At 37.3% G+C, this 24001-nt stretch overlaps 3 protein-coding genes across 3 annotated transcripts; 1 reads left to right on the plus strand and 2 right to left on the minus strand.

Annotated features, from left to right (window-relative positions):
* The first annotated feature begins 241 nt into the window (after window positions 1–241).
* LOC137717653 (phosphoribosylformylglycinamidine cyclo-ligase, chloroplastic/mitochondrial) lies at window positions 242–2582 on the plus strand. Its single transcript, XM_068457077.2, has 8 exons — window positions 242–683; window positions 798–892; window positions 984–1085; window positions 1180–1239; window positions 1497–1669; window positions 1770–1872; window positions 1970–2128; window positions 2259–2582. Exons 1-8 carry the CDS (start codon window positions 335–337, stop codon window positions 2433–2435), a joined length of 1218 nt encoding a protein of 405 aa, XP_068313178.2. The 5' UTR covers window positions 242–334; the 3' UTR covers window positions 2436–2582.
* A 26-nt stretch (window positions 2583–2608) lies between these two features.
* LOC137717652 (uncharacterized) lies at window positions 2609–12594 on the minus strand. Its single transcript, XM_088699297.1, has 23 exons — window positions 12169–12594; window positions 11989–12066; window positions 11145–11759; window positions 10608–10831; window positions 10325–10390; window positions 10089–10223; window positions 9545–9663; window positions 9157–9462; window positions 8570–8657; window positions 8387–8492; window positions 8189–8296; window positions 7311–7474; window positions 7069–7189; window positions 6703–6927; window positions 6427–6617; window positions 5368–5535; window positions 5168–5273; window positions 4864–5001; window positions 4302–4463; window positions 4001–4201; window positions 3385–3579; window positions 3227–3298; window positions 2609–3134 (listed from the first exon to the last, which is right to left on the minus strand). The coding sequence occupies exons 2-23, from the start codon at window positions 12034–12036 to the stop codon at window positions 2982–2984; spliced, it is 3711 nt and encodes a 1236-aa protein (XP_088555423.1). The 5' UTR covers window positions 12037–12066; window positions 12169–12594; the 3' UTR covers window positions 2609–2981.
* A 4911-nt stretch (window positions 12595–17505) lies between these two features.
* Window positions 17506–23610, minus strand: LOC137717472 (glucose-6-phosphate isomerase 1, chloroplastic). The gene is made up of 14 exons (XM_068456857.2): window positions 22885–23610; window positions 22628–22750; window positions 22306–22404; window positions 21804–21887; window positions 20992–21135; window positions 20844–20909; window positions 20279–20347; window positions 20054–20161; window positions 19372–19424; window positions 19152–19290; window positions 18844–19000; window positions 18565–18643; window positions 17972–18038; window positions 17506–17876 (listed from the first exon to the last, which is right to left on the minus strand). The coding sequence occupies exons 1-14, from the start codon at window positions 23413–23415 to the stop codon at window positions 17742–17744; spliced, it is 1854 nt and encodes a 617-aa protein (XP_068312958.2). The 5' UTR covers window positions 23416–23610; the 3' UTR covers window positions 17506–17741.
* Window positions 23611–24001: the final 391 nt, after the last annotated feature.

Consider the following 24001-nt stretch of genomic DNA (forward strand, 5'->3'; position numbering starts at 1 on the left):
TATAAATAAATGCACAATGAGGTGGAATAAAACACACCTCACAATTACACATCTCTCTGCTTCTCTCTATGCCACACCTTCTCTCTCTATATGGCCTCCATAATTGTTCAATAAATTATGCCTACAACAAATATGTTATTTTCGTTAAAAATAATAGTAACGGGAGTGTTTCGTTAAATTTTATTTTTTTTTTTATTCTTTTTTTTTTTGGTTGAGATGTAAATTTACGAAACAACAACCCTAGCCATTGCCTCAGCTCGCGTTTTATTCCCGCCACTCTCTCTTTGTGAGCTCCGTCGCTTTCGGCATAAACCCAGCTAGTCACTCAGTTACCATGGTCTCCTCCTTGATGAAACCAAACACTCAGCTCTCTCGCTGCTTACCGACTTCGCCCAGACCCCCTTTCTCCAACCCCGACTCCACCCAAACTCAACTATGCACACTCCTACCTGGGTCTCACTCCGCCGCCTTCTCCTCCCTGTCCATGTCTTCCTCCCCCGGAACTTCCCGGAAAACCCACGTGCTTTCAGCCTCCAAAAACGAGTCCGGAGGAAGTGACAGCGGGTATGACTCTCTGACGTATAAGGGCGCCGGTGTTGATATTGACGCCGGCGCGGAACTTGTTCGGCGAATTAAAAAAATGGCTCCCGGGATTGGAGGTTTTGGGGGTCTTTTCCCTTTCGGTACGAATATTATTATTCTAGCTGTTCGAGTTTTTTATTACTTGGGGTGATATGTGCTCTGTTTGTTTGAATTTTGGATTACTTTGGGATGATGAACTTTTGTGGTGATTGCAGATGATAAATACCTGGTTGCCGGCACGGATGGCGTCGGGACGAAGCTTAAGCTTGCTTTCGATACTGGAATTCACGATACCATTGGTATTGATCTGGTAATGCTGATTTTGTTTTCAAGTGAATTGTCATGTGGTACACAATTGTCATCGACTAGTTACTTCTGTGCTAATCAATCTCGATTCGCAGGTTGCTATGAGTGTCAATGATATTGTTACTTCTGGTGCTAAGCCGTTATTTTTCCTTGATTACTATGCTACAAGCCGCCTCGATGTTGATCTTGCTGAAAAGGTAGAGCTCACAATGTCTGAGTTGCTTGGGTTGTGTAAATACATATCACTAATTGAAGCTTACTCAAGTTTTGTGTTTGTTTTACCTTTTCTAGGTTGTAAAAGGTATTGTCGATGGTTGCCAGCAATCTGACTGTGTTCTTTTAGGTGGAGAGGTACGTATGATTAATAATCAGTTCGTATGTTAATATGTATATCAAGCATATTTTTTTGCTGTTTATTTGGATATATAGCATTTTTGTCCCACACACATGTTAATACTTTGATAAGGTAGGGGCTCGCTGAATTGCATGTACCGAGCATATATAATTGCGGTTAATTTGTCTGTGTATGGTGTTTGTTCTTATTTTTGCACGCATGTTTTACATATTTTGGATAAGGTAGGGCATCAATGAATTGCATATGTTTTCAGACTGCAGAGATGCCAGGATTTTACGCAGATGGTGAGTATGACCTCAGTGGTTTTGCTGTTGGAGTTGTGGAAAAAGATGCAGTGATTGATGGGAAAAACATTGTGGCTGGAGATGTTCTCGTTGGCCTACCCTCCAGTGGGGTTCATTCTAATGGTTTTTCTCTCGTAAGAAGGTTGGTGCAGTCAAATAAAAATTTGTTCTTACTGGTTTTCATGTGCTAAATGTAATAGACACAATTAACCTGAAGAATTTTATCTGGTATATCTTTACAGGGTTCTGGCTCACAGCGGTCTTTCTCTGAAGGATCGGCTACCTGGAGAAGATATTACATTAGGTGAAGCTTTGATGGCCCCAACTGTGATTTACGTTAAGCAGGTGAACACTAAAACCTGCTTCCAATTATTTTGCATCTGTGCTTGTTTTGCTAGTTGCTGAAAATGCTCTCCTCTTTTTCTCGATGGACAAATAACAGGTCCTTGACATAATCAGCAAGGGAGGTGTAAAGGGGATAGCCCACATAACAGGGGGTGGTTTCACAGACAACATACCTCGAGTGTTTCCTAAAGGCCTCGGCGCTGTCATCTATAATGGTTCTTGGGAAGTCCCGGCTGTTTTCAAATGGATCCAAGAGGTATAAATATACGACATCTAGCAGCCCAACTTTGGTTTTCAAACTTTCATTAGATATATCTCATTGAGCTGGCATCTTGAAACTATGAACTCTATTGTATTATGATTTTTTTTCTTATTTCTATCACTAGGCTGGAAGAATAGAAGAGGCCGAGATGATGCGAACGTTTAACATGGGTGTTGGGATGGTTCTTGTTGTGAGTCGAGAGGCAGCTCACAGAATACTTGAGGATGCAAATGGAGCAAATAAAGCTTACCGCATTGGTGAGGTTGTACGTGGTGAAGGAGTTAGTTACAGTAATGTCTAGTGTCTGAATCCTGTTGTTATATTTGCTCCTTGAGCCTATTTGACAAGGTGAGATACGAGGTAAGGTAAGTGCGGCTTGGATTTTGCGGTTTATGTATCTTGACGTTCAAAAGTTCAATGGAATTTGTATGTCAGAGTTGTCATGAAAGGTTGAATTCACTGTGATGGTACGGCTTTGTTCAAGTCATGTAGTAATCGCTTTCACCGCTAATGTTCAAATTTGATTCTGAATCTTGTATTCAGCGTACAAAAAAATGCCATATCCGCACTGGGACACCGTGCATTTTTCATGCCGATGCTTTCAAGCTAACCGATGAACAACAGTTACAGGGTTGCTTGTTACTTTTGACCGAGGAATTAACGACTAATACTCCGTCAAGAGTAGACGGCCGGAAGACGAATGACAAAATTGTCATTTGCTATCTCTAAAGCAGCCGAGTTGCTTGCTCCCTCTACAAAAATATGCAGCGCGCGGCTTATGGACATCAATACGAAAACGCAATCTGTCTCCCCAACTTGTTCAGATTCGACGTGTTTGATACAATACCTAAAAGTAATAGGTATTGTCCTTGTTATTAGCCGCATCCTTGCAAAGCATCGACCGGACTTCCATGATTGATCTAGGAGGCTCCAGGTCTTTCTCCTGCAATGCATTTCCCAACAACTGCTGCATCTGTGATGCAAATGTATCATCCAGAATCTGCAATTGGGAATGAGCGAACGTTATAAGGGAAACTGCCATACACAGAAGAAAGAAAAAGTGGGGAGGTTCGGAGTTCAATCACTACTTACAGAGACAGCAATACGCGAACCCTTGTACCATGATTTGTTTTCTTTTCGGTTCTCTAAGAAACTCAGAACATCCTGCGACAGGAAAAGAGCCACATTAGATAAGCAAAAGCATCAGCACAGAGCACCAGATTCTTGAAATGTTAGATGGATGAATTTACCTGTCCCATTCGGTCCCAATAACCTCGACAAATTGCAATGAAGACTTGAGTCCCGAACACAGTATGCAGGTGATTAACTGTGGTTGTCAGCTGGTCTTTCAGAAGCTGCATTCTACTTCTCACATCAGATTCTACCACGGTTTCTTTCGAATCTTGGAGAATCTTCTTCAGTTTTGTAGCACTCTGCAACTTTGACTGGAATAAAAGACAAAAATCAGTTACACTTACAAAAGTCACTACATAATTTAAGCGTCCATACAGTATACAGAATGGAAGAAGACAGTGCTTGCTTACTGCAAACATGTGCAGAAGCCGAGTAATTCTTTTTATTGGCCAAGTAATTCAGATCGTTGCACAAATATACCAGTAATTCAGATCTTTATGCACCAGAATCCAGTCTCAGATATAGCATACATAGAACATGCATTAAGACACGCTTTTTTCTTCGATGGACATGTGCTTTTAAAAGGCATTTTGTACAATGTAACAGATTGGCAATTAACACGTTAACCTTTTTATTCATCTTATCTATACTTGGATCATCTCCCGAGCAATTTTCTTTTTCTTTTAACACAACTAATTCAAACAGAAAGGTGAAAACCACAATAATACTCACATTCTCCGCGAGTTTTTCAACAACTGCCTGTAGGTAATTTTTTAACTTGGCTCTCAACATTACAGTGACTTCACTGAGACGCTCTCCAGGAACTGTGTTCCCACCACCCGGAATGCAGGAACCCCATGATTTGAACTGAACTTCGACTTGGGGACGAAGGACATCAAGCATTCTTTTTAAGGAATTCAACAGAATTCCCAACTGAAATGCAAATATCAAACTCTTTATAAAAAATATATAAAAAAAAAATGAAATTTACAATACTTCGAGATACCCCAAAACTTTGGAAAAGTCAACTAACCTCTTCAGGGACCGTATAGGCGCTCACAGACCTTTTGGCCAGTTTCTGAACATACTTGAGGCCAAATTTCTTTGGGGCTAAATTTTCCTTTAATGGTGACAGGACATCGGCATACTGCTTGTCTAGGGATTCTATGATCGCCTTCTCAATATCAGCAATAGCCTATGTATTGAAAAGAGTTGAAATTATCAAACAAGCTTAGTATATGTATATTTATTTCTATTTCCAATATGATAATACACAAGTACAATTTCCTAGGAATGAGTAGCTCTGTATTTTATTCTTTAATCATCATGTAGCAAAAAAGATTAGATTAAATCAGCAAATGAATGGAGAAGGTTCACAAATCACTAAAAGTTAAGGTGTGTGCACTGTTTGCAGTATGAACATATCTGCATTAATTGCATGGAAATGAGCCGTTCATAATGTGGATCGTACATTCATGGATGGGTTACATATGTCTAAACCCAACATAAATTCTTGGGATATGTTCATAATGAACGATGGTGACAAGAAACAGAAAGTTGACAAAAGACTTTGAGACACAAGGAATCCGACTTACATTCTCTAGAACGCACGCATATTCAGGCCATCTGGAAATGATGATCTCATAGTCACTCAAAGTTCCTCTCAGACGATCATACATTTCATCCACAAAAGGAGTCGTGGAATGCTGTGTCCTAACTCCTGACCACTTTACCTGCAAATGTATAATTTTTGGACACCTTACTGAACTGGAATGTTAAAGCGTCACCAATTTACATAAATGAGGATATCTTTAGAAGCATCCTTTAACATTGCCCTCCAAAAATTCCAGTATAAAATTCGTTGATAAACCACAAAATATGATATGGACTCATAAGTACCTTGTCTAATTTGCATGCTTCGAGCAACGACCCGCGCTTATTTTGAATCCATAGCATAATATAGAGGTGGAACAATTCTTTTGCATCAACTCCACCTTTAATATGACTGAGATAACAAAGAAAATGAGTTAGAACGATGCAAACCAAGAAATATAATCAAGTGTTAACAGTAGTCATAGTAGTAATGGTAGTAACATTACCCGATGTTCCAACTGGAAAGGTCTCTTTGGAAATCTGCTGTGGCTATAACAAGGTCTCCTATGGGGGATGAAGGACTCGTTGGGGGGCAAGCAATGAGGAAAGCACGCAATCTAGTGCAGAGCTCTGTGCTGTATATTGATGATGACAGATGTGGGAGGTCTACGAAACTGTGCAATGAATGATAAAGCGTCAGAATTTTATCTGTACAACATCAAACAGCCAGACAAACTACCAAGAGAAAACTATGCAGATAAGCAGTGTGGAAACATAAAGTATGACCTGAAAGAATGGATAACTACATATGGGGAGATTATCTTAGTCTTTCGTGACTGCAGTGGTTCAAATAAAAGAAACAGCTTTTCTATATTTTCACAAACACAAAGAAAGACAAATTAATCTCTTAACATGATCAACCATCTCACAAGAAATATTAAACAAACTAAATTAATTATGCACGAATATAGTTAAATGTTAATAAAATGATAACAAAGACTGAAATCAGTGGTTATTGCATCTCAGAATGCGAGGAAAATGATTAATTAAAAATCTTAATAATATAGAGACTTAGTTGACACTTAATATTAGATATAATTATCAAAAAGGCCAATTTCTAGTTTTCTTTTCACCTAGGGCCTTAATTTTCAAGGGGTATCCCCTCACATTCCATAACAAGATCCATTGACCAGAGATAGGGGAAGTGTTCGTCTATTTCGAGCCATTCAGTATAGCAGTTAGCACTTCATCTCAGAGTATATATGCACGCGGAATAATTATATTCATTAAAGATAATTTGACAGGAACAGGATTATACATACATAAGACATCAAATCTCAACACAAGATTCAACATCCTATGTCAAAATATCACTTGCCATAGGCTTACAATACTGTAACCGCAAATAATAGCATTTTATCATAATTTTCCTAACAATAAAACAAACCAACTGTTTAAAAATCTAAAGAAGCATACAAAAGAAGATAGTGCATCAAATGGAAAAATATTTTTCAAAATATTGAAATCAGCTTTGAGAGTGTCACTTGATGGTTTAAGGTGTATACCTGGGGAGTATATGCTGATTATGGATCTCAATATCAGTGCAGATTTCATTCCTAATGTTAAGGCACAGAGATTTCATTTTCTGGTAAGCAGTCGCCATACTTAAAGTATCAATCAAAATTCCATCACTGTTGCTGGTAATATATTCATCAGTCTCAGCTAAGTGCCTCCGTGATCTCTTTCTTGCAGCAACCTGGCCAGTCACATAATCCTTAGAGAAAAGAATAGTTATACCACCTATGCAAATCATTGTTAAATGAACTGGAAGTTTCTCAAACCTGGAAATGGTGGCATAAAGCAGTTTGCGCCTCGGGAGACAAGATATCATGAAGAAGCGTGTAAAGTTTGACAGCAGGCTCCAATGCAGGTGCAGCACGCCCAGTTGCAGGTTGAAAGACCTCCATAATTCCTGAAAGCGATGACTCATCCAAGGACTTGTAATTCTCAAAAAGTAAGGCAAGAGTTTGTTGAATTTGATCTTTAGTTTCTCCTAAGATTCGGTTCTGTGATAATAGAAAGTATTGTTAGAAGAGAAATGACAAGTAGAATGCAATAATAAAAACCCATTCCAAAACAATATAAGTTAATCAAAACATAAAAGTTAACATCAAAAGAAAAAACAATGATACATGCTTCACAAGTACCTCTTGGTGACTCAACATGCTCTTGTTGTCGCCTTTCATCAAAACAGGCCTTAGCAAATCGTACACCAAGTTGAGGCAATCAGCTGTTGGTGTAGCTACATCCATAACATAAGAGAGATACCTATCGAGAGCATGACTCGGATATGAAATCAGTGAACAAGACGAAGCGGTTTATAACAATGATTCACATGGTCAAATCATTTTAACAGAATCAAGCAATCAATCCAACAACATTCCATTACCTCAGCTTAATGTATACATCGGAGACACCGTAATATGTTGCAAACTCAGTTAAAAGCCATTTCCATGGACCATGCAACACTAGATTCCTTTGTTGAAAATGCTGAACCTTCATAGCAGCTTCTAAAACAAGGTCATATGCAACTGTTTCTGCAACAGAGCCACACTGAACCACAAATGCAAAAACAATCACAAAAGCCATTTTGCAATACATTGTATATAATGGAAGTATCCATGTTTTTACAATCAGCTAATGGATTAATGATCTTTTTTTTTTTACAATATTAAAAGTCAAAATAATTATAAACAAAACTATATGCTTTCTTCCCTTTTCTTGTTTTTTTCCCCTATCCCTTTATGGCCCAGGACTAGGACGTGGTGGGTAATATACATTATTGAAGAATAATATGAGAAATCGCTGAAGGAAAGATTCAACTCTCATCACTCCTCCATCTTTAGAAGAGCAGCACAATATTTAATGAGGGTATACATTAATTTGTACAACCTTGAGCTAAATACTGTTACCCACCAGTTAAAACAAAAAACAAAGAGATGCTTCCTGTCTGTCATGCCTACATATATACTCTATACCTACAGATCCTAACCCCTGATAACGAAAAAGTAATGAGAAGATCATTTTTACATCTACGTCTTGAAACGTCAAGATAAAAGTGTGCTTGCAACCTTGTATGATAATTAAAATAAGATTTTTTTTTTTTTTTTCTTCTTTCTGAAGGATTACAATTGAATTAGATTCCAAAAATCTAATTCATTAATGAAACAAAAAATGGAGAAACTCTTAATAAACAAGGCTAAAATATATTTAAGGCTTTCTTCTCAAAAATATATATTAAAGGATATCAAAGTAACAAATATACACCTTGGGGTTGTCATCTGAACTTGTTGAATAATATGTAGATAGCTGCATCTTTCCCACAAGTTCGTGTTCTGGTTCACTATAGACAGAGAACCAGCGTTGCTTGTCAGCCTGCAATCAACAATAAGATGAGCCTTTCCGCTGGAACCATTATAATATTAATTTACCCTAAAGCTACCATAAAGATTAAGAAGGCATTACTGGGTCATCAACAATAGTTGCCACTTGAACAATGACTCTACCGAAATGCTTTCCCTTCGAATCAAGGACTTCTACTATTAGATCATCTCCCAAACTATCTGGAAAGCTGTAAGACATGTCAGTACCTTTCTCAACTTTCTCAAGCAGATTTAGTTTAGAAAAAACAAGAACAAGAGAACATACAAGACATGAGTTTCACTGGATCCAGGTTGCATCTTGACCGCATCTTCTTCAGTTGAACTTTTCAGTCTTAACAAACAAGAGTACGTTTCTGATTCCATTTAAAAGTGATGATTAACATTCCAGTAACTAATGAAAGACACTTGAAGAGAATTATGTTATATACACTACAAAGTACAAACACAGTAGTAGATTATCCGAAAATTGTATCATGCAAAAACAAAATGAGGCAGCCTAATTAGTGGCCATAAATTTCTGATACAAGAATATGCTAGTCACAGTTGAAAAGCAAATACTAACTAAATAAATCTAGGATTTAATGATAGCATAAGCACATTTTCTATATCTATTAGCGCGTGGAAATTATTTGCATATTTCTATATCTATATCTATCAGTTTCCTTCATCTAAGTTGTATGAAAGGTTGCACACTATCAATTATACTCTTGGAGACAATAGATCTGTTCCGGTAAAGTGGGATATTGAGAATAGTGAAAGAGATGGTGCAGGGGAATTTCAAAATAACATGCAGAGAAAGAGAGAGAGAGAGAGAGAGAGAGAGAGAGAGCAATGAATTTTCCATGCTCATACCATGCACAACTTCATATGAGGACGAACTGTCACGTAGACTTGTTACACCAGTTTTCAGAAGTCCAGACACCTGTTTTATATACCGAGTACCAGCATGCACATACGCCAAGCTTTGACGTGAAAAAGAACCATTTGACGGTACACGAGGTGCAGCTCGAATATTTCTAAGGGCTTGCCATCCAGAAGCAAGTGTAGACTGGAAGCTGGAGAGATGATAACGAATTGTTTCCAGTTTGATTACTGGTGGCCTTAGAGCAGAAATACTGCAGCCAGTAGGTGGGTCCAGGCCCATTTTAATTCTACGCACTGCACAATGAAAAGAATTCAGGACAACCTCATAACCAAGCGCCTGACTAGTAAGAATTTAAAAACAGGAGTTAGATGCTACCTTGCACTTTCATCTTGCCAACAATTTTCTTTGGTTTTGGAGCAGCTTTCTCACTTGCAAGCTCTGAAGTCTGCTTTGCCAACAGTTCTTCCTCTGATTGTAAAAGCACTTGTCGTAAACTACAGTTTGACAATAAGGTTTGAACAAGATTAGTAGTGATACTGGAAAAGATAAAATTGTAGTTTTTCACATCATGCACTGTACTATTTTAAGCTTTCAACACTAAATATTCTACTAATTCTTCTGATAAAAGAAATTGTCAACATCAATGAAGTCCCATAAGGTTCAAACTTTAATCTCAAAACCCATCATAACCTAACTCACTTCTGGCATAGTCGTCAAACCATAAAGTTGCACAAAAAAACACAGTTATCTTAATTTGTTACATTGCATAACATTGATTAGACAAGGAATTCATGCAAGGATTCAAACACGAAAATGGCAACAGATATGTAATTATACAGGGTTCAATAAGAATGTATCGAAAATCCGTATAAATTAAGAGTACAATAGAAGAATAAGGTGATAAAAAGCATGGACTCACCTAAATGCATCTCGTAGAAGAGCACATTCATTTTCCAAGAACATGGGAGCTTCCATGCATTCCATTGCCCAAGCATGAAGGCACAAACGCACACATGCTTCATATGCAATGAAACCATGCCATGGCCCTAGAGCACTGATATTGGTTTACAGCACATAAAGCCTATAAATTTTAGATGGCAGAAACAAAGGTTAAACTTAAAAACCAAGTACAATTACGGCATTGGTTAGAGATACCTTGCATAAAATGTTGGGAGGCGAGCTGGACAAGATGGCATGGCAGCTTCAGAACTAGTTGTAGTTCTGTTAACAGAGATTGACAATAAGTTGGTCCATTTACCGAAACTAAATTCATACATATGTGACAAAATGTATGACTGTGACTGAGAAACATAAAAGTTATAGCAGCATGCATGCTTCAAGTACTTAAGTTTGTGAAACCAAAAGTTTCATGTCTCTTTCCAACATAAGCACAGACGCATGCCATTTTTCCCAAAGAGGACTGTAGTAACATGCATACCTTGCGAACTGTTCAAGATTCCCATTTCCAGTAACGCCGTCCTGCATTTTACCAGTGGTTGTTCTGAATTCAGATGAAGAGGTAGCATGCGGTGTCCTATGCACTCTAGTTGGACTTTTTGCATCATCCTGTTTAATTTCCTGAGTTACACCACAAAAGGGTGGTGCACTGGGAACCTCGTCATCGGAAAACATTTTACTCTGCAGGTTTCTGGAATCCAAATTCTGCAAAATGGATAGGTTCAGAAAGAGTATTAGTACAGTAGTACACCATTGTTTAGATACCGCAGATGTTATTATGCTGCAATGCTGGCCTGTCAGATAGAAATTCCCTTCATACATGTATAAAACTTTTGTATCTTATCAATTTTAGCTTTACCGATAAATAAAAGGAAATGGTATCCAATAGTTATTAGCTAACATTGATTTAGCCAGCATAACTGTAGAAGTCTCAAGTAGGAGTGTGAAAGCATGCTGTCTTGGATTATTGGATATCAAACAACAAGCCAGCTACTCTTAAGGATATAAATTCACAAACCTTTTCAGCAGTACTTTCCAAGTTCCTACGTGAAGGCACGCTTGAGGCATATCCCTCAGAAGCATAAGCTTTATTATGTGACAACCCACCCTTGATGCTTCCTCCTGCTTGTGAAGTAGAAAACTCTGAGCTCGCAGCCGAATCAGATGACTCATCCTCAGAATAACCATTCTGCGCAACTGGATACTTCCTTGCTCCCTTCACCAACCTCTCTGCCACAGGTTTATGTCTCCCCACAACAGTGTCCATCGAGGAACTGACGTCTGAGTAAGTATAATCACTGCCATAATTGGGCTGCCCTTGCGACGGCTTCCCATACCTACAAGCAGCAGCACTAGGAACCCTCTCATCTTGCGGCGATGAATCCAGCGAGTACCTGCCTCCATATATTCCATCTTCCGAATCAGTGGTTCTATCATTGTCAGAAGCAGACCCACTCTCATCCCCATCAACTGGAATTGTCTGAACCGGTATGGCATTGGAGGGCAAGTGCCCGCTTCTAAATTTAGACGGAGGGGGGAGTCCAAACCCCCTGCCGCCACTACCACTGCGAATGCGCGTAATCGGATCAATTCTACTCCTCAAATTAGAACCCGAAAATGGAACTTCCTCCTTCTGATTAAGAAACAAAACCCATAAATCCAAATTTCAGAATTCAGAACAAAGTTTTGAACTTTGAAGCACACATGCAAAATTAACACAAACCCAGACCCTAAATTCCTAAAAACACCAGAATAAGAAGCAGTATTCACTCAACCAACAGCAAAAATTAAACCTTTCCTTATTTATTTATATTTTAGTAAATTCAAAAAAGGAAAGAGGGTAATGATTTTTCTTCACAAACCTCTCTAACCCAACGAAGGGCGCTCCTATCAAGTCCTTCAGTGAACATATTTCTTCTGGGTTCTTCGTCTTCCTTTACCTGCACAAAAAGTATAAAAATCAAAAAATCAAAACCCACAATCAAAAATTCAAAAAAAAAAAACTCTTTTTTTTCACCAGAATCTTGCCGCAGACAACTTACATATATGGCAATGCAGAAAGCCAGATAGAGAGAGAGGGATTTCAGAGAAGAAGTAAAATCAGCGAGATTTTGGAAGAGAAAAAGTGCTTCTGCAAAAAGCTATTTGCGGAAGACGTGCTTGTTTAATGATCTCTCTGTTTCTTCTGGGTGTGGAAATCCGTCACTCACACACTCTGAACTATATTCTGACTTATTTCTTTCTACTTTCTTCTCTTAATTAATTTTTGGATTTTTTTTCTGCTTTACTTTTCAATGTTATCATTGCTATAGATTTTCAAAATTCCCAGCAAATCTTGTACGTGGTTGTTGACTCCGTAGGAATATTTTGGATTTGAAAGCCCAAACGGCGACGTAGAAGGGTGTGGAGATAAATTGAGTGAATTAAAAGTTCCGACTAGATTATTTGATAAATTATGTTCCGAAAATAAAGAGGCTGTATCCGTCGTGCTATAGTTAACGTAGAGAAATTTTTTAATATGTCAAGTGATAAATTATATGTTATTATTTAAATAGATAAAAAAAATTTCTAAATTTATAATAAATAACGTATGTTTTCGTGTTTTAATTACACTTAAAAATCTCTCATCAACCTCGCAAAGCAGAGCTCGAAGTTTTTGTTTTTAGCATTTTTGAATTATTTGTCTCAAGTGAGAAGAATTATAATAATTTCCTAAATTCCGAACGTTGTAGTGGGTGGGGACACACTATTTGGTCTGATTTCGCGCTTAAACAAGATTTTCCACATACATGGATTGGTGCTGTAGTGGGGTCCCACATGCCGTACTTTTCTTCCTTTGTAACTTATTTGGCAACGGAAAATGAGATCATATCTTCTACAATTAAAATCAAAATCGTTCCGGCGTTTTTATAATTCTAATTATTAACTGGCACATATTAAATTCTAACAAAAAAAATTAAAGAAAGTTTTAAAAAACACGTGTTAGTTAATAATTGGAGCCATATCCACACAATTTTGGGTGGGAAAGATTTAATCTCACTGAAAACACCTTTTCAGGCAAGAAATCAAACTTTAATATTGTCAATAATATTATGTGACTGTTCATTTTTGGTCAATATGCAATATGTAAACAGTTTAATGACTCGTTTGGATGTGCTTTTAAAATAATTTTTAGTGAAAATATTTTTGAGTTCCAAAATCATTTGGAGTGATTTCTACAATAAGCATCAGTTATGTACTTCTTTTAAAAAGCACTTTAAATGTTTTTTCAAGATTTATTAACATTTTTACTAAGAATTGTTTCTAAAAATATTTTCACCAAAAATGTTTTCAATCATTTTAAAAGCACATTCAAACAAACTCTAACGCTATGTTTGGATGAGAAATAAACTTAGAATTTGAGTAAAAATCAGAATTTATAAATTGACATGCACCAATTCTCTTGTTTGGATTCATAAACATAGAAAATTTAGAATTTCCTGTATAAATAGAATTTGGGACCTCCAATTCCCAGGTTTAAATTTCATGTAAATAGGTATCATTTCCCAATTTTTATGGTTGAGTGTTTAAAAATAACAAACTCCGTATTCAATTTCATTTGCTCTTTTAGGTTAGTCAAACAATTCACAAATTCTAGAAAATAAAATCTTGTTATTTCAATTTTTGTCATTTTAAAATTTTAGTAATCTTAAAAAAAATTTCATCCAATCATAGTGTAACATATTTTCAACTAAACCCTAAAATCCATAAATAAGTTATTCAATGAGAATCATATGTATAATTTGATTTCTCCTCCACCGTTCACATGTACATTTTGAAAAGGTAGCACAACAGGTAGCTCTTTACCACAGTAGTGAAAATGTATTGTGTCTTTACATGATGGCTTGAGTTCGAATTTCTTCGGTGACTAATATAACATTTAACTTACTAACATTATTTCTCGACTAAAAAAAATACAAGGTAGCACACCAAAATGAAAATTAAAATCAAACGATAGTTAAATTTGCATCCATATATTAATGGCCTTTTTTATTGGGACCCCACAATGTTATAAATACACCCCATTTTATTTATTTATTTATTGGTCTGAATTTCCTTTTCGACCCTAATTTAAATTAGATAAAAAACAAACAAACAAAACCAGCACCACCTTCATCATCCTAAAACCTACTCCTTATCGACAGCCCCCCACCATGGCACCTCCATTAACAAAATGATCTCAAGTATACCAAAACATATGTCGACTTACTATTAAACTAGCCAATAGTCTCATAGAAAGTCAATTCCTAGTCGACACATAAGGATTGCTTCTCTGCAAGTAGCATTTTTCAAAATTTTCACGGCCATCAAGTTGGTATCCCTAATTAGGCTAATATCGACATTATAAAATTCAATTTGATGGTATTTTATGTCCTGCAAAATATTAGTGGAATTGAGAATCTAGAGAGAGAGATAACGGCAGGAAAGGGGTGGCTATTATTGGCCGACACCGACGAGGAAGGTGGTAGAAGGGTGTGCATTTGAGATAGGATGTTAGAAGGTTTTAATTTCTTAACTATTATAAAAAGGTGGTCTTAAACAATGAAAGGGCTAATATTGGAATTTTAAAGAATAATTTTGAAATTTAGGTGTATTCATAAAATTACGGGGTGTTAATAAAAGCACCCTATATTAATTCCTATAATGTTTTCTTGCTACAACATTTATTGTTATAAATGCCATATTGCTCATTAATTTGCCATATTTACTCTTATCATATTTTGACGTTTTATATTCTCTCACTCCAACAATTATTTATACTGTTATATGTCATGGTGAAATTTTTGAAAGTAGGTACGATATTCATCGATAAAAAAGAAAATGTACAAATCAGGATGAGGATAGCATGCATAATAGGTTTCGATAAAAATTTTGTCGGAGATTTCAACCTAGTCGAAAGAAAAAAGTTTCCAGCACTGACAAACTTATAGTTAACTATTATCATCGAAAAGCACAAAATAGTAAAAAACTAATAAATCGTCACAAAGCACAATCGTGCAATTGTAATAGCACATCAGTAAGAATTGCAGGTGGATGCTCTTCTTCCTTCAACTCTCATCATAAAATCATAATCGGACTTCAGTCCGTTAATCAACAAATTTCATCTTGTGATGATAGGATAGGAGGGCATGCAAGCCTATATGGTACGAATGTAAAGTTTATATTCAAGCAGCTCATTGCAGCATAACTAAATGGGTATAAGAATATGTTAGATTCGGTGGATTCAAACAACTTCGAGTATTTATTTTCGACATTCATGAGAAATTATTTTGTTAACTTTCTTGGATTGAGGTTTAGGGTTCGTTGATATGTATGACAATATACTTTTTAGGGTATTTATTTTAATATACTTTTTTGTTTATACATGCATTGGGATTTTGCGGCTAAACAGAAATTATAACAATAGTTAATGTAAGTTTAGTCAAGTTAAGTATAACTGGGTGAGGAGAGTAAGTTAAGAATTCTTGTGGGCCTCCTCACACCCGATTCTAGACTTTCTCACCCTCTTCTCCTTCAAAACCCCACTTAACTATTGACAAAATATAAATTAACTACAATAGTGTTCTATCATTTTTGTAATCATGCTCGAAACTTTCTTCTTGTTATTTAAATACGTTTCATATAGATATCCCTTATATTGTAAAAACCATGTAATTTGTAGTGTTAATATATGCTCATTTGGAAGTTGTTTTAGAATGGTTGAAAGCGTTTTTGGTAAAATAATTCTCAAACCAATTCTTTGTAAAAATGTAAGTAAATCCTAGAAAAACATTTAAAATGCTTCTTGCAAGAAACGCATTAATTGGTGCTTCTTGTATGAAGCACTTTAAATGTTTTTGAAACAGAAAAACCTGTTTTCTAAAAGTTTCAATAATTTAAAATCACACTCAAACAAGCAGATAATCTACTTGATTTAGTTTGTTTTGGGTATGGGTTTGGGCACACTTTAATTTGAAAAATAAATAATGTTCACTTTGTACTACCACTTGAGATTGGAATCGGAATGGACCAACCCATTTGTTTAATGAGTTTAAATTACTATGTTTCCTTGTCTTTTTCAATTTACTTTTGAGTGTGATAATTAATTAACAGATTCGATGTGGCTTATGCCTTAGCCCTCAGGCTATTTGTTACTGGTGCAAGGGGTGTGAGCCACCGGCCACATGCGGCTCACACCGCCAACCAAACATTGGACGCACGCGAACTGTGTACATCTAGATGTTCTGCGTAACCCTTAAACTCGCTACCGCATCATGCACTTTGCACTATCTTTATACGAGTGAAACACAAATACGGATACGAAAATACAATACAATATACATGAACAAAATCGTACCTTACTTTTTTATGTATGTATTTTTATTATTATTATTATATATATAAGATATATTGATGATAGACTTATCTCTTTCTTCATGCAGTTCTAGTACCACATGAGGCAGCAACATACTGTTAGTGTCCGGGTCAAACAATACACAAAAGCAGAGCCACGACTCCAATAAATGATCTGTGAGAGTTTCAACTCTAATTGGATTTCTAAACTTTTCCTTGCTTTCCAATACACCAACCATTAAAGTTTGGATTAGATTAACTAACAATTATCTTAGGCCATACCACACAAGCAAAACACACAAAATGACTATTAGTAAGGCATTTTCCGTCCTAAATTCCTAATCCCTACATGTTTATAGAGTGCAAGTAATGTGTTGCTTAATTTTTTTTGTTATAGAATTGTAACTTTCACACTTTCCTTCTCCTTCTAGATAAATTGGATTCTTCCTCTTATTTCCATATACGTCGATTTCAATTTAATAGCAAAAACAAAACATGAAAAATAAAGTGCGAAAATCATTTTACTTTTCCAAATAACCATTAGATTGATAAAGGAATCTCTCATTCACCCATAAATAAAAATACTACTAAACCTTAGTACTAAGTGGCTTAGCACCTTTTTGAAAACAGTACTAAAAATCCACAGTTTCACTCAGACTCCACAGATAGTTCAAATTCTAGTGCTGTTGTTTTTTTGTTGGAAAATAGCAGGCAACCGTTGGAGACGGACCATGACTGATATGGACAAATTGGATATTTGAATTGAATCCACCCCAAGACAATCATCAATTACTTGTCTTTTCTTTTGCTTCCTGGACCATTTGGTTTGTCAATTTGCAGTCCAGGACAAAATCATTTGAAATTTGAAAAATCGGTCATTCCATCGACAAAACTTTCATATGCTCTTTTGGGTTATCGGAATGTATGCAATTATTTAACTATAATTAAATCCAAATTAGAATAAAACATATCAAATTAGGCTGACAATGTCGATAGTGTGCAGAAAATGTTGACAAAGGAGGATGCTTTCATGTATAATATTCTCATAAACCAGCTTATTTATCATCCCTAATTACATCGTTACAAACGCTCATAACGAAAAAGTCTCGTAAGTGGATTTTTATTTCTGGGTTAACTCGACCAGATTCGCAATTCCAAATCTAAGGACAAGATACAGAGGGAAGAAGATGAAACTTTCCAGATGCGTAAATTCAAATACATGCATAATAAAGGAAGGATGAAATTAACCGTACAAGGCATCCACGTTGCACTCTCCGAGGAAAACTTTGATGCTTCGTGGTGAACCGCAGTTGCCTTCAGCGATGATTGCTCTGTCGTTGGCAGCCATGTGAGCAATGATCTTGTAGATCATTTCAATCTGGAGTTGGGTAAGAACGTTAGCAAAAGAAATGAACTACTTGAAATTAGTTTTTGTTAACGAGAGATAACTATCAAGGGGGAAACTGGTAATACATCTTCAGTAGCATGGCACCGGTCAGCTACTTCTTCAAGCGTCAACGGTTCAACAGGATCCTTGCAGCTGAAACGGAAAGATAGTGACAGTGAGAATCAGAAACAAACAACGACAACCCCGGTTGCATTTTAGGTTTATGTGACATATGGTAGAAGTGGTCCTTCATTCGGATTTTGTTTCTTTTCCAAACAATGACAAGGTTGTCATATTCGTAATAGTATAACAGATAAGACCTTCCACATATTTCTTTCCACATTTGAGAGGCCTTCAAATTCAAAATTCGGCATTTCAACACCGGGATGTGACACCAAATGTGTTCCATAGCAAATTGCCCTTTTCCTTTTTATTCCGTTAAAAATACAAAATCCGGATTCTATGTGCTCGTCTTTCTGAATAATGATCCTCTTGCCACACTTGCAGAAATTTTTGTTTCTTTTGGGAAATGATCTGTTGTAAGAAATTTTCCTTTTCCCTTTAATTTTGTAAAAATATAAAATCATACGCCAGGACGATAAACATAGAATTGCAAAAGTCTCTTCATTTCAGAACCTATGCAAAAATGAGCCTGATTGCTAATAATTTGACAGCATACCTGGCCTCATTGAGTACTGCTAAAACCCGCTTCTGAAGGGCTAATACTTCTCCCGCAGCTTTTTTCCCAGCTTCAACACCTGAGACAGCAATTAAATGCAGGGGATTTAACAAAGGCAGATGAAAAGAAGAAAAATTATGTATCAATAATAAATGAACGTTCTCGGTTTTAATACCCAGGGAAAATGCATAATGCACTAAAACAAAATAAAACAAAAAAAATCTTTCATTCTCATTCATTCACTTTCAGACCCAAGGATGGTCAAAACATATTATTTACCAGGTTGATGGTAGGCATTAATGTTGACAAGTGAAGCATATATCCCGACTGCTCTTTCATATAGTGCAATGAGAGCGCCGACAGATCTCGGTGTCACTTCTTCCACTGTAACTGTAATTGACTCCCGGTCGTTTGAATAAAGAGCCGACCTTGTTCCCTGTAAAACCTCAGTTTAGAATCTTTACATAGATGCAGGTATGCGGAGGATATAAAAACATAAAAAACCAGTATCAGCTAGGAAAACAACAAAACATGAAGTGACACCCAACAGGTAGTCACTTATTATTGGCTCTTATAATGGATCTAACCTGTAGCATTCCAAACAGGTAGTCACCACATGTGACGCCGGGTTCAAGCTCCCAATCATGACCAGGGGGCCTATCACGTAGTACTTCAATGAATGTCACAAAGAAATTGTGCACACCATCTCTCAGTTGTTGAATGTAGCTGTCGAAACAGGTGCATCAGGCTCACAAGTAGGTTACACCAAATTATGGATCAAATTAGTAATGAAAACTGAAAACTTACGCATGCTGATCCGTGCTCCCTTTATTTCCGTAGACAGTAAGTCCTTGATTCACCTGTGAAAGCAAAAGGTGAGCTCATTCTGAAACTATCAATTACAAAATACTGACAACCACCGTTGAAGCATCTATTATGGATACTACTAATTAGGCACAAACAGACTTAAATAACCTACTATGCTTGGTCATTAAATCAAGAAGGTTCAGAACGCATTCTATGCTAAATCCCTAAGTGACAACTAATGGAGCTAAACACATTACGAAGGGGATCAAAATTCAAAGATCAGGACTTGCAGAACTTAATAAAAGCTCGACACTATCTGCGACGCTACGTACACATTTAAATCTCATATTATTCCACACTAGCCCTAAACTCATCACGTATGCCAACTGGTCTAAGTGACGAAGCATTGGAGCATGGTCGCCTTGGGAACTTATACAAGGGCAAAAATATGGTACGAATGTCTGTTTTTATCTGGCTGAAAACATGGTACAGAAGTCAAAACTAAACTAGACTTCTATTTATTAGTGCAAATACGTACAATGCAGAGGGTAACATCTAAAAATATCGCAAAATCCAAGTCTATATTGAAAACTGAACTAAATGTTTTCAGGACGATCAACTTTTACCCACTCAAAATCAAAGTAAATGAACAAAAGAATGGTATACCGATTGCTACACATACCCGATTACCATCAAGGTCAAATTCCTTCCCAATAGATTCCATGACCAGCTGTTGCAAATACCGACTAAATAATAAGAGGCTGTCCTTGTAAGGAAGAACAACCATATCCTGACGAAATGCGAAGAGCGAACATTTAGAAACTTTGGAATGAAAAAAACCCACCATCAAGAGATCAGACTAAAATTTGACAGTATTTAGGGAGTAGAATAGAAGAATAAAAAGTACCTTTGATCCCACACCGTCAGAAGCCCAATACCAGCATAAAGCAAGCAACGCAGCCGGGTTATTCCTAAGCTGAACAAAAAAGCATGAAATACATTTGTCATTTGTTTTCCACTGCTATTTTGATTAGGGGACATACTAGCCAAACAACATAACTAGTCATTACTTATTACTTCCCATTTAGTTATGCAATTTTAATCTCATGGTTTAAACTTGAGGTCAGACTGGAAAATCACTCACCGTTGGGAAAAACGACTAACTGTATGACCAAAAACTAAAAAGAAGAAATGAGTGTAACAGAATACAACAGTAACAGAGCAGGTAAGTCAGTGACTTCTCCAAAGAGAGCTATCAAATTTGAGGAGCCAGTGGTGAAAAGTTAAATGATAGAGATTTGCAAGACAACAGAATTATCCATCACTACAGACAAAATGGTTTTCTTCAGACGTAAAGTAAACTCTTGTATACAACCTCACTGACATTGTGATTCAGAAAATTCCATCTGACCAAAAAGGCAGCACTGTATCCAATCAACCATAAAAAACAGAGGTAGCGAATTGATGCTCACCACAGTGGTTCTGTTTGCCTCATCCATCAAGTGTCCGCCAGCAAGCATTTCTTTAATATCAATTCCCTGAAGAGGATCAGTTATATAAGATTACCCATGTTAAAAATGAATGGTACTCATATCAGAACCTGAATTTAAGGTCTACAACCTGCAGTGCTGCCGGAAGAAGACCAACTGCAGACATTTCAGATGTTCTGCCACCAACCCAGTCAAACATGGGGAATCTAGCTAACCATCCTTCGATTCTGGCGGTGTTGTCCAATAATGAATTTTCTTGAGTTATAGCAACACCCTACACACACAAATAAATGACAAGTTGGCGATTACAATAAGAGGAGAAGGACCTGCATCAAGAGTACAGGCAACAATGGAAATATAAGTTACATCAAGATAGCACTGCCCAAGATTAAATAAGAGGCAAAAGGTCCAGTCAATGAGGTTCTATTTCGCATTCAAAATAGGGAATATGATGCAGACAAACAGAGAAATCCAAATAGCGCTAAAACTCCTCGTAAATTATGAAAAGTAAACCAGCCGTAAAAATTAATTGAAATTAAATATCAAAGGTTGGGGTAGACAACTAAGACCTTTTGATTAATCGGCACAAGGCACTCATCAAAATAAGAGATCCGAGGCTTAAATCATGGAAAAGGAAGATGGTGAATGCAATTTCTTCATGCACGTGGCATGTTCGTCAGTCACAGTGTTGGACACCATAAATGATAATAGAAAATAAAATAGAGCTTAACATCCACTTGTAGATACAAGAATGAGTAATTACACGAGTAAAGGAATGCCAAACCACATCCAGCCAGCTAATAAACCTAATATTGTACTACACAACTCTAGCTCCAATAGTGACACCACGGATTTCTATTTTTCTATAACGAAGAGAACTTTTATCGATAAGTTCCGCAGCAGAATATTAATAAAGCAGAAAGAAAAACCTGAGATCAAAACCTGTTTTGCAAAATTCAGGCCAGCCTCACGGAAGGCCTTCTGTACTTCCAGTAACCCATTTCTCGTTTCAGGAGTACCTCCACTCTGAAGGAAAAAAATATTGAATTCATATCAGCATCTTTGCATTACGACATAATTAAGAACAAGGATTTTAGAATACAAAAACTAGATGGAAATGTACACTGAATGCATGCATTGTGTCTCATCTTAAATTAGTTTCTCACCTTTGTGGTACCAAAAGGACTTATTTTTCTGAAATCTGGGGCTGCTAGAAACTAATTGGAAAAAAAAGTGCAGTCCATGTGGCTTTGCCAGGAAAGTGGGGATCCATGTGGCTTTGCCAGGAAAGTGGGGATGAAGTAAAATTGTTCGTTATAGCATAAAGGAGATGTGTTTTAAACCGTATCATCACATCTATTCGAGGGACTGATGGGAGTCACTTTATGTAGTACAATTAACGTATAATAACAGAATAAAAGGCAAAGATATTTTGTATTCAAACCTTTGAAATCACAATGACGAGTGTAGAAGCCAACTCAGGACCAAGCTGTGCAATCTGATGATCAATTCCTGCTGGATCGGTATTGTCAATAAATCTTATCTGCCAACAAGACAAAAAAAATAATCATTTGCACATTGATAAAGAATCAAAATAGGAGGGATAGAGTGATTGGCATTGAACTACACCCATATTTCATACAATTCTTCTAATTCCAACTGAAAGCACCTGAGTAAACTGCCCTTCCGGCGAAGATGGGGGAAGTCTATAATGTCACGGAAAAGGTTGCGTGTAGGTAGAAAGTACAATGCACTTGTAAATGTACCTTAAGAGGAGGGTTATCAGGAGCTAATGCCTCAGCAACGAACTGTGGTCCAAGTGCTGAACCTCCAATTCCAACTGAAAGCACCTGAGTAAACCGCCCTTCCGGCGAAGATGGCGGCTTAATCTGCAATTTCAAACAAACCCCATTTCTTCAAATTATCAAATTACACATACAAACATCTCTATTTATCAAATTATCAGTAACTAATCAGATTTAACACCAATTCACAAACGGACATTGAAAGACAAAAATCTGACCTTACCGCTGACGACGTCGTATGAGAACTTAAGCAGCACCTCGAGTGTGTTCTCAATCTGCAACCTGAGGAACGAGTTGGGGGCAAGCTTAGGATTACGGAGCCAGTAATGGCCGACCATGCGGCCCTCATCGGGATTAGCAATCGCGCCTTTCTCCAGCTCCTCCATAGCCTTGAACGCCGCCTGGAACCGGGGCTCCATTTCGGAAACGAACTCGTCGGTGAACCCGACCCGACTCACATCCAGAAACAACCCGAGCTCCTTGTGCTGGTACAGCCAGTCAACGTACCTCCGCCACATTGCATGCGGGTCCTTCACCAGCTCCTTCTTCTTACTCGGAGCCCCATCGGTATTTGCTAACTCCGCCGAGACATCCCTGGCCACGGATAGAGCAAAGCCCCGATCCACCGATTTGACCCGAGCCGGAAACGCAACCGAAACCGATACGAAGTCCTTCCGCAGCGAACTCGCCGGTTTCAGCTGGCGCTTGATCGTCGGAGAAGCAGAGTAAATGCCGGATATTGAAGCCATTGGAATCGCCGATTGAGGAATTTTCAAGGATTTTGTTGCTCTCACACTCCGTCACACCATGGATGTGTGTGCCTGGGAGTTGCAGTTGGGAAATGCGTATGGCTTTTGGCTTTTGGCTTTTGGCTTTTATCTCTCTCTCTCTCTCTCTATTTTTGGTATGGGCGGCCGGCGTTTCACACGGTTCACACATTGATTGGTTGGTAGTTTATTATCTCGTTGACGGAAATATCCTCCGTTGGTGGTGCAATTACGGGAATGCCCACGAATATTCTTGCGTTCTGTCCATCGCGCTCTTCTGTGCGCCTCGTCATTAGCCGGCGCGCGGATTTGGCTACCCGATGTCTTGAAAGGTCAATTTGGTCAAAAGGCACCGACCGGCGTTATTGCCGTGATTATTGGCTTTTAATTTCCGAGTTGTTGAACCTCAATTATTTTGGTACTTTCCATTAATAAGAATAATGATAAAAATATTTTCAATTTTGTCAAATCATTTTGATCTATTGTTTATTAAATTAAAAGTATTTGTTGTCATGTCGGTTCTTATTTAACAAATTTTTTTACAAAAATACCAAAATGATTGACAGTA

The sequence above is a fragment of the Pyrus communis genome, chromosome 8 (genome assembly GCF_041283825.1).
Source record: "Pyrus communis isolate YQ-2024b chromosome 8, ASM4128382v1, whole genome shotgun sequence".
NCBI lineage: Eukaryota > Viridiplantae > Streptophyta > Magnoliopsida > Rosales > Rosaceae > Pyrus > Pyrus communis.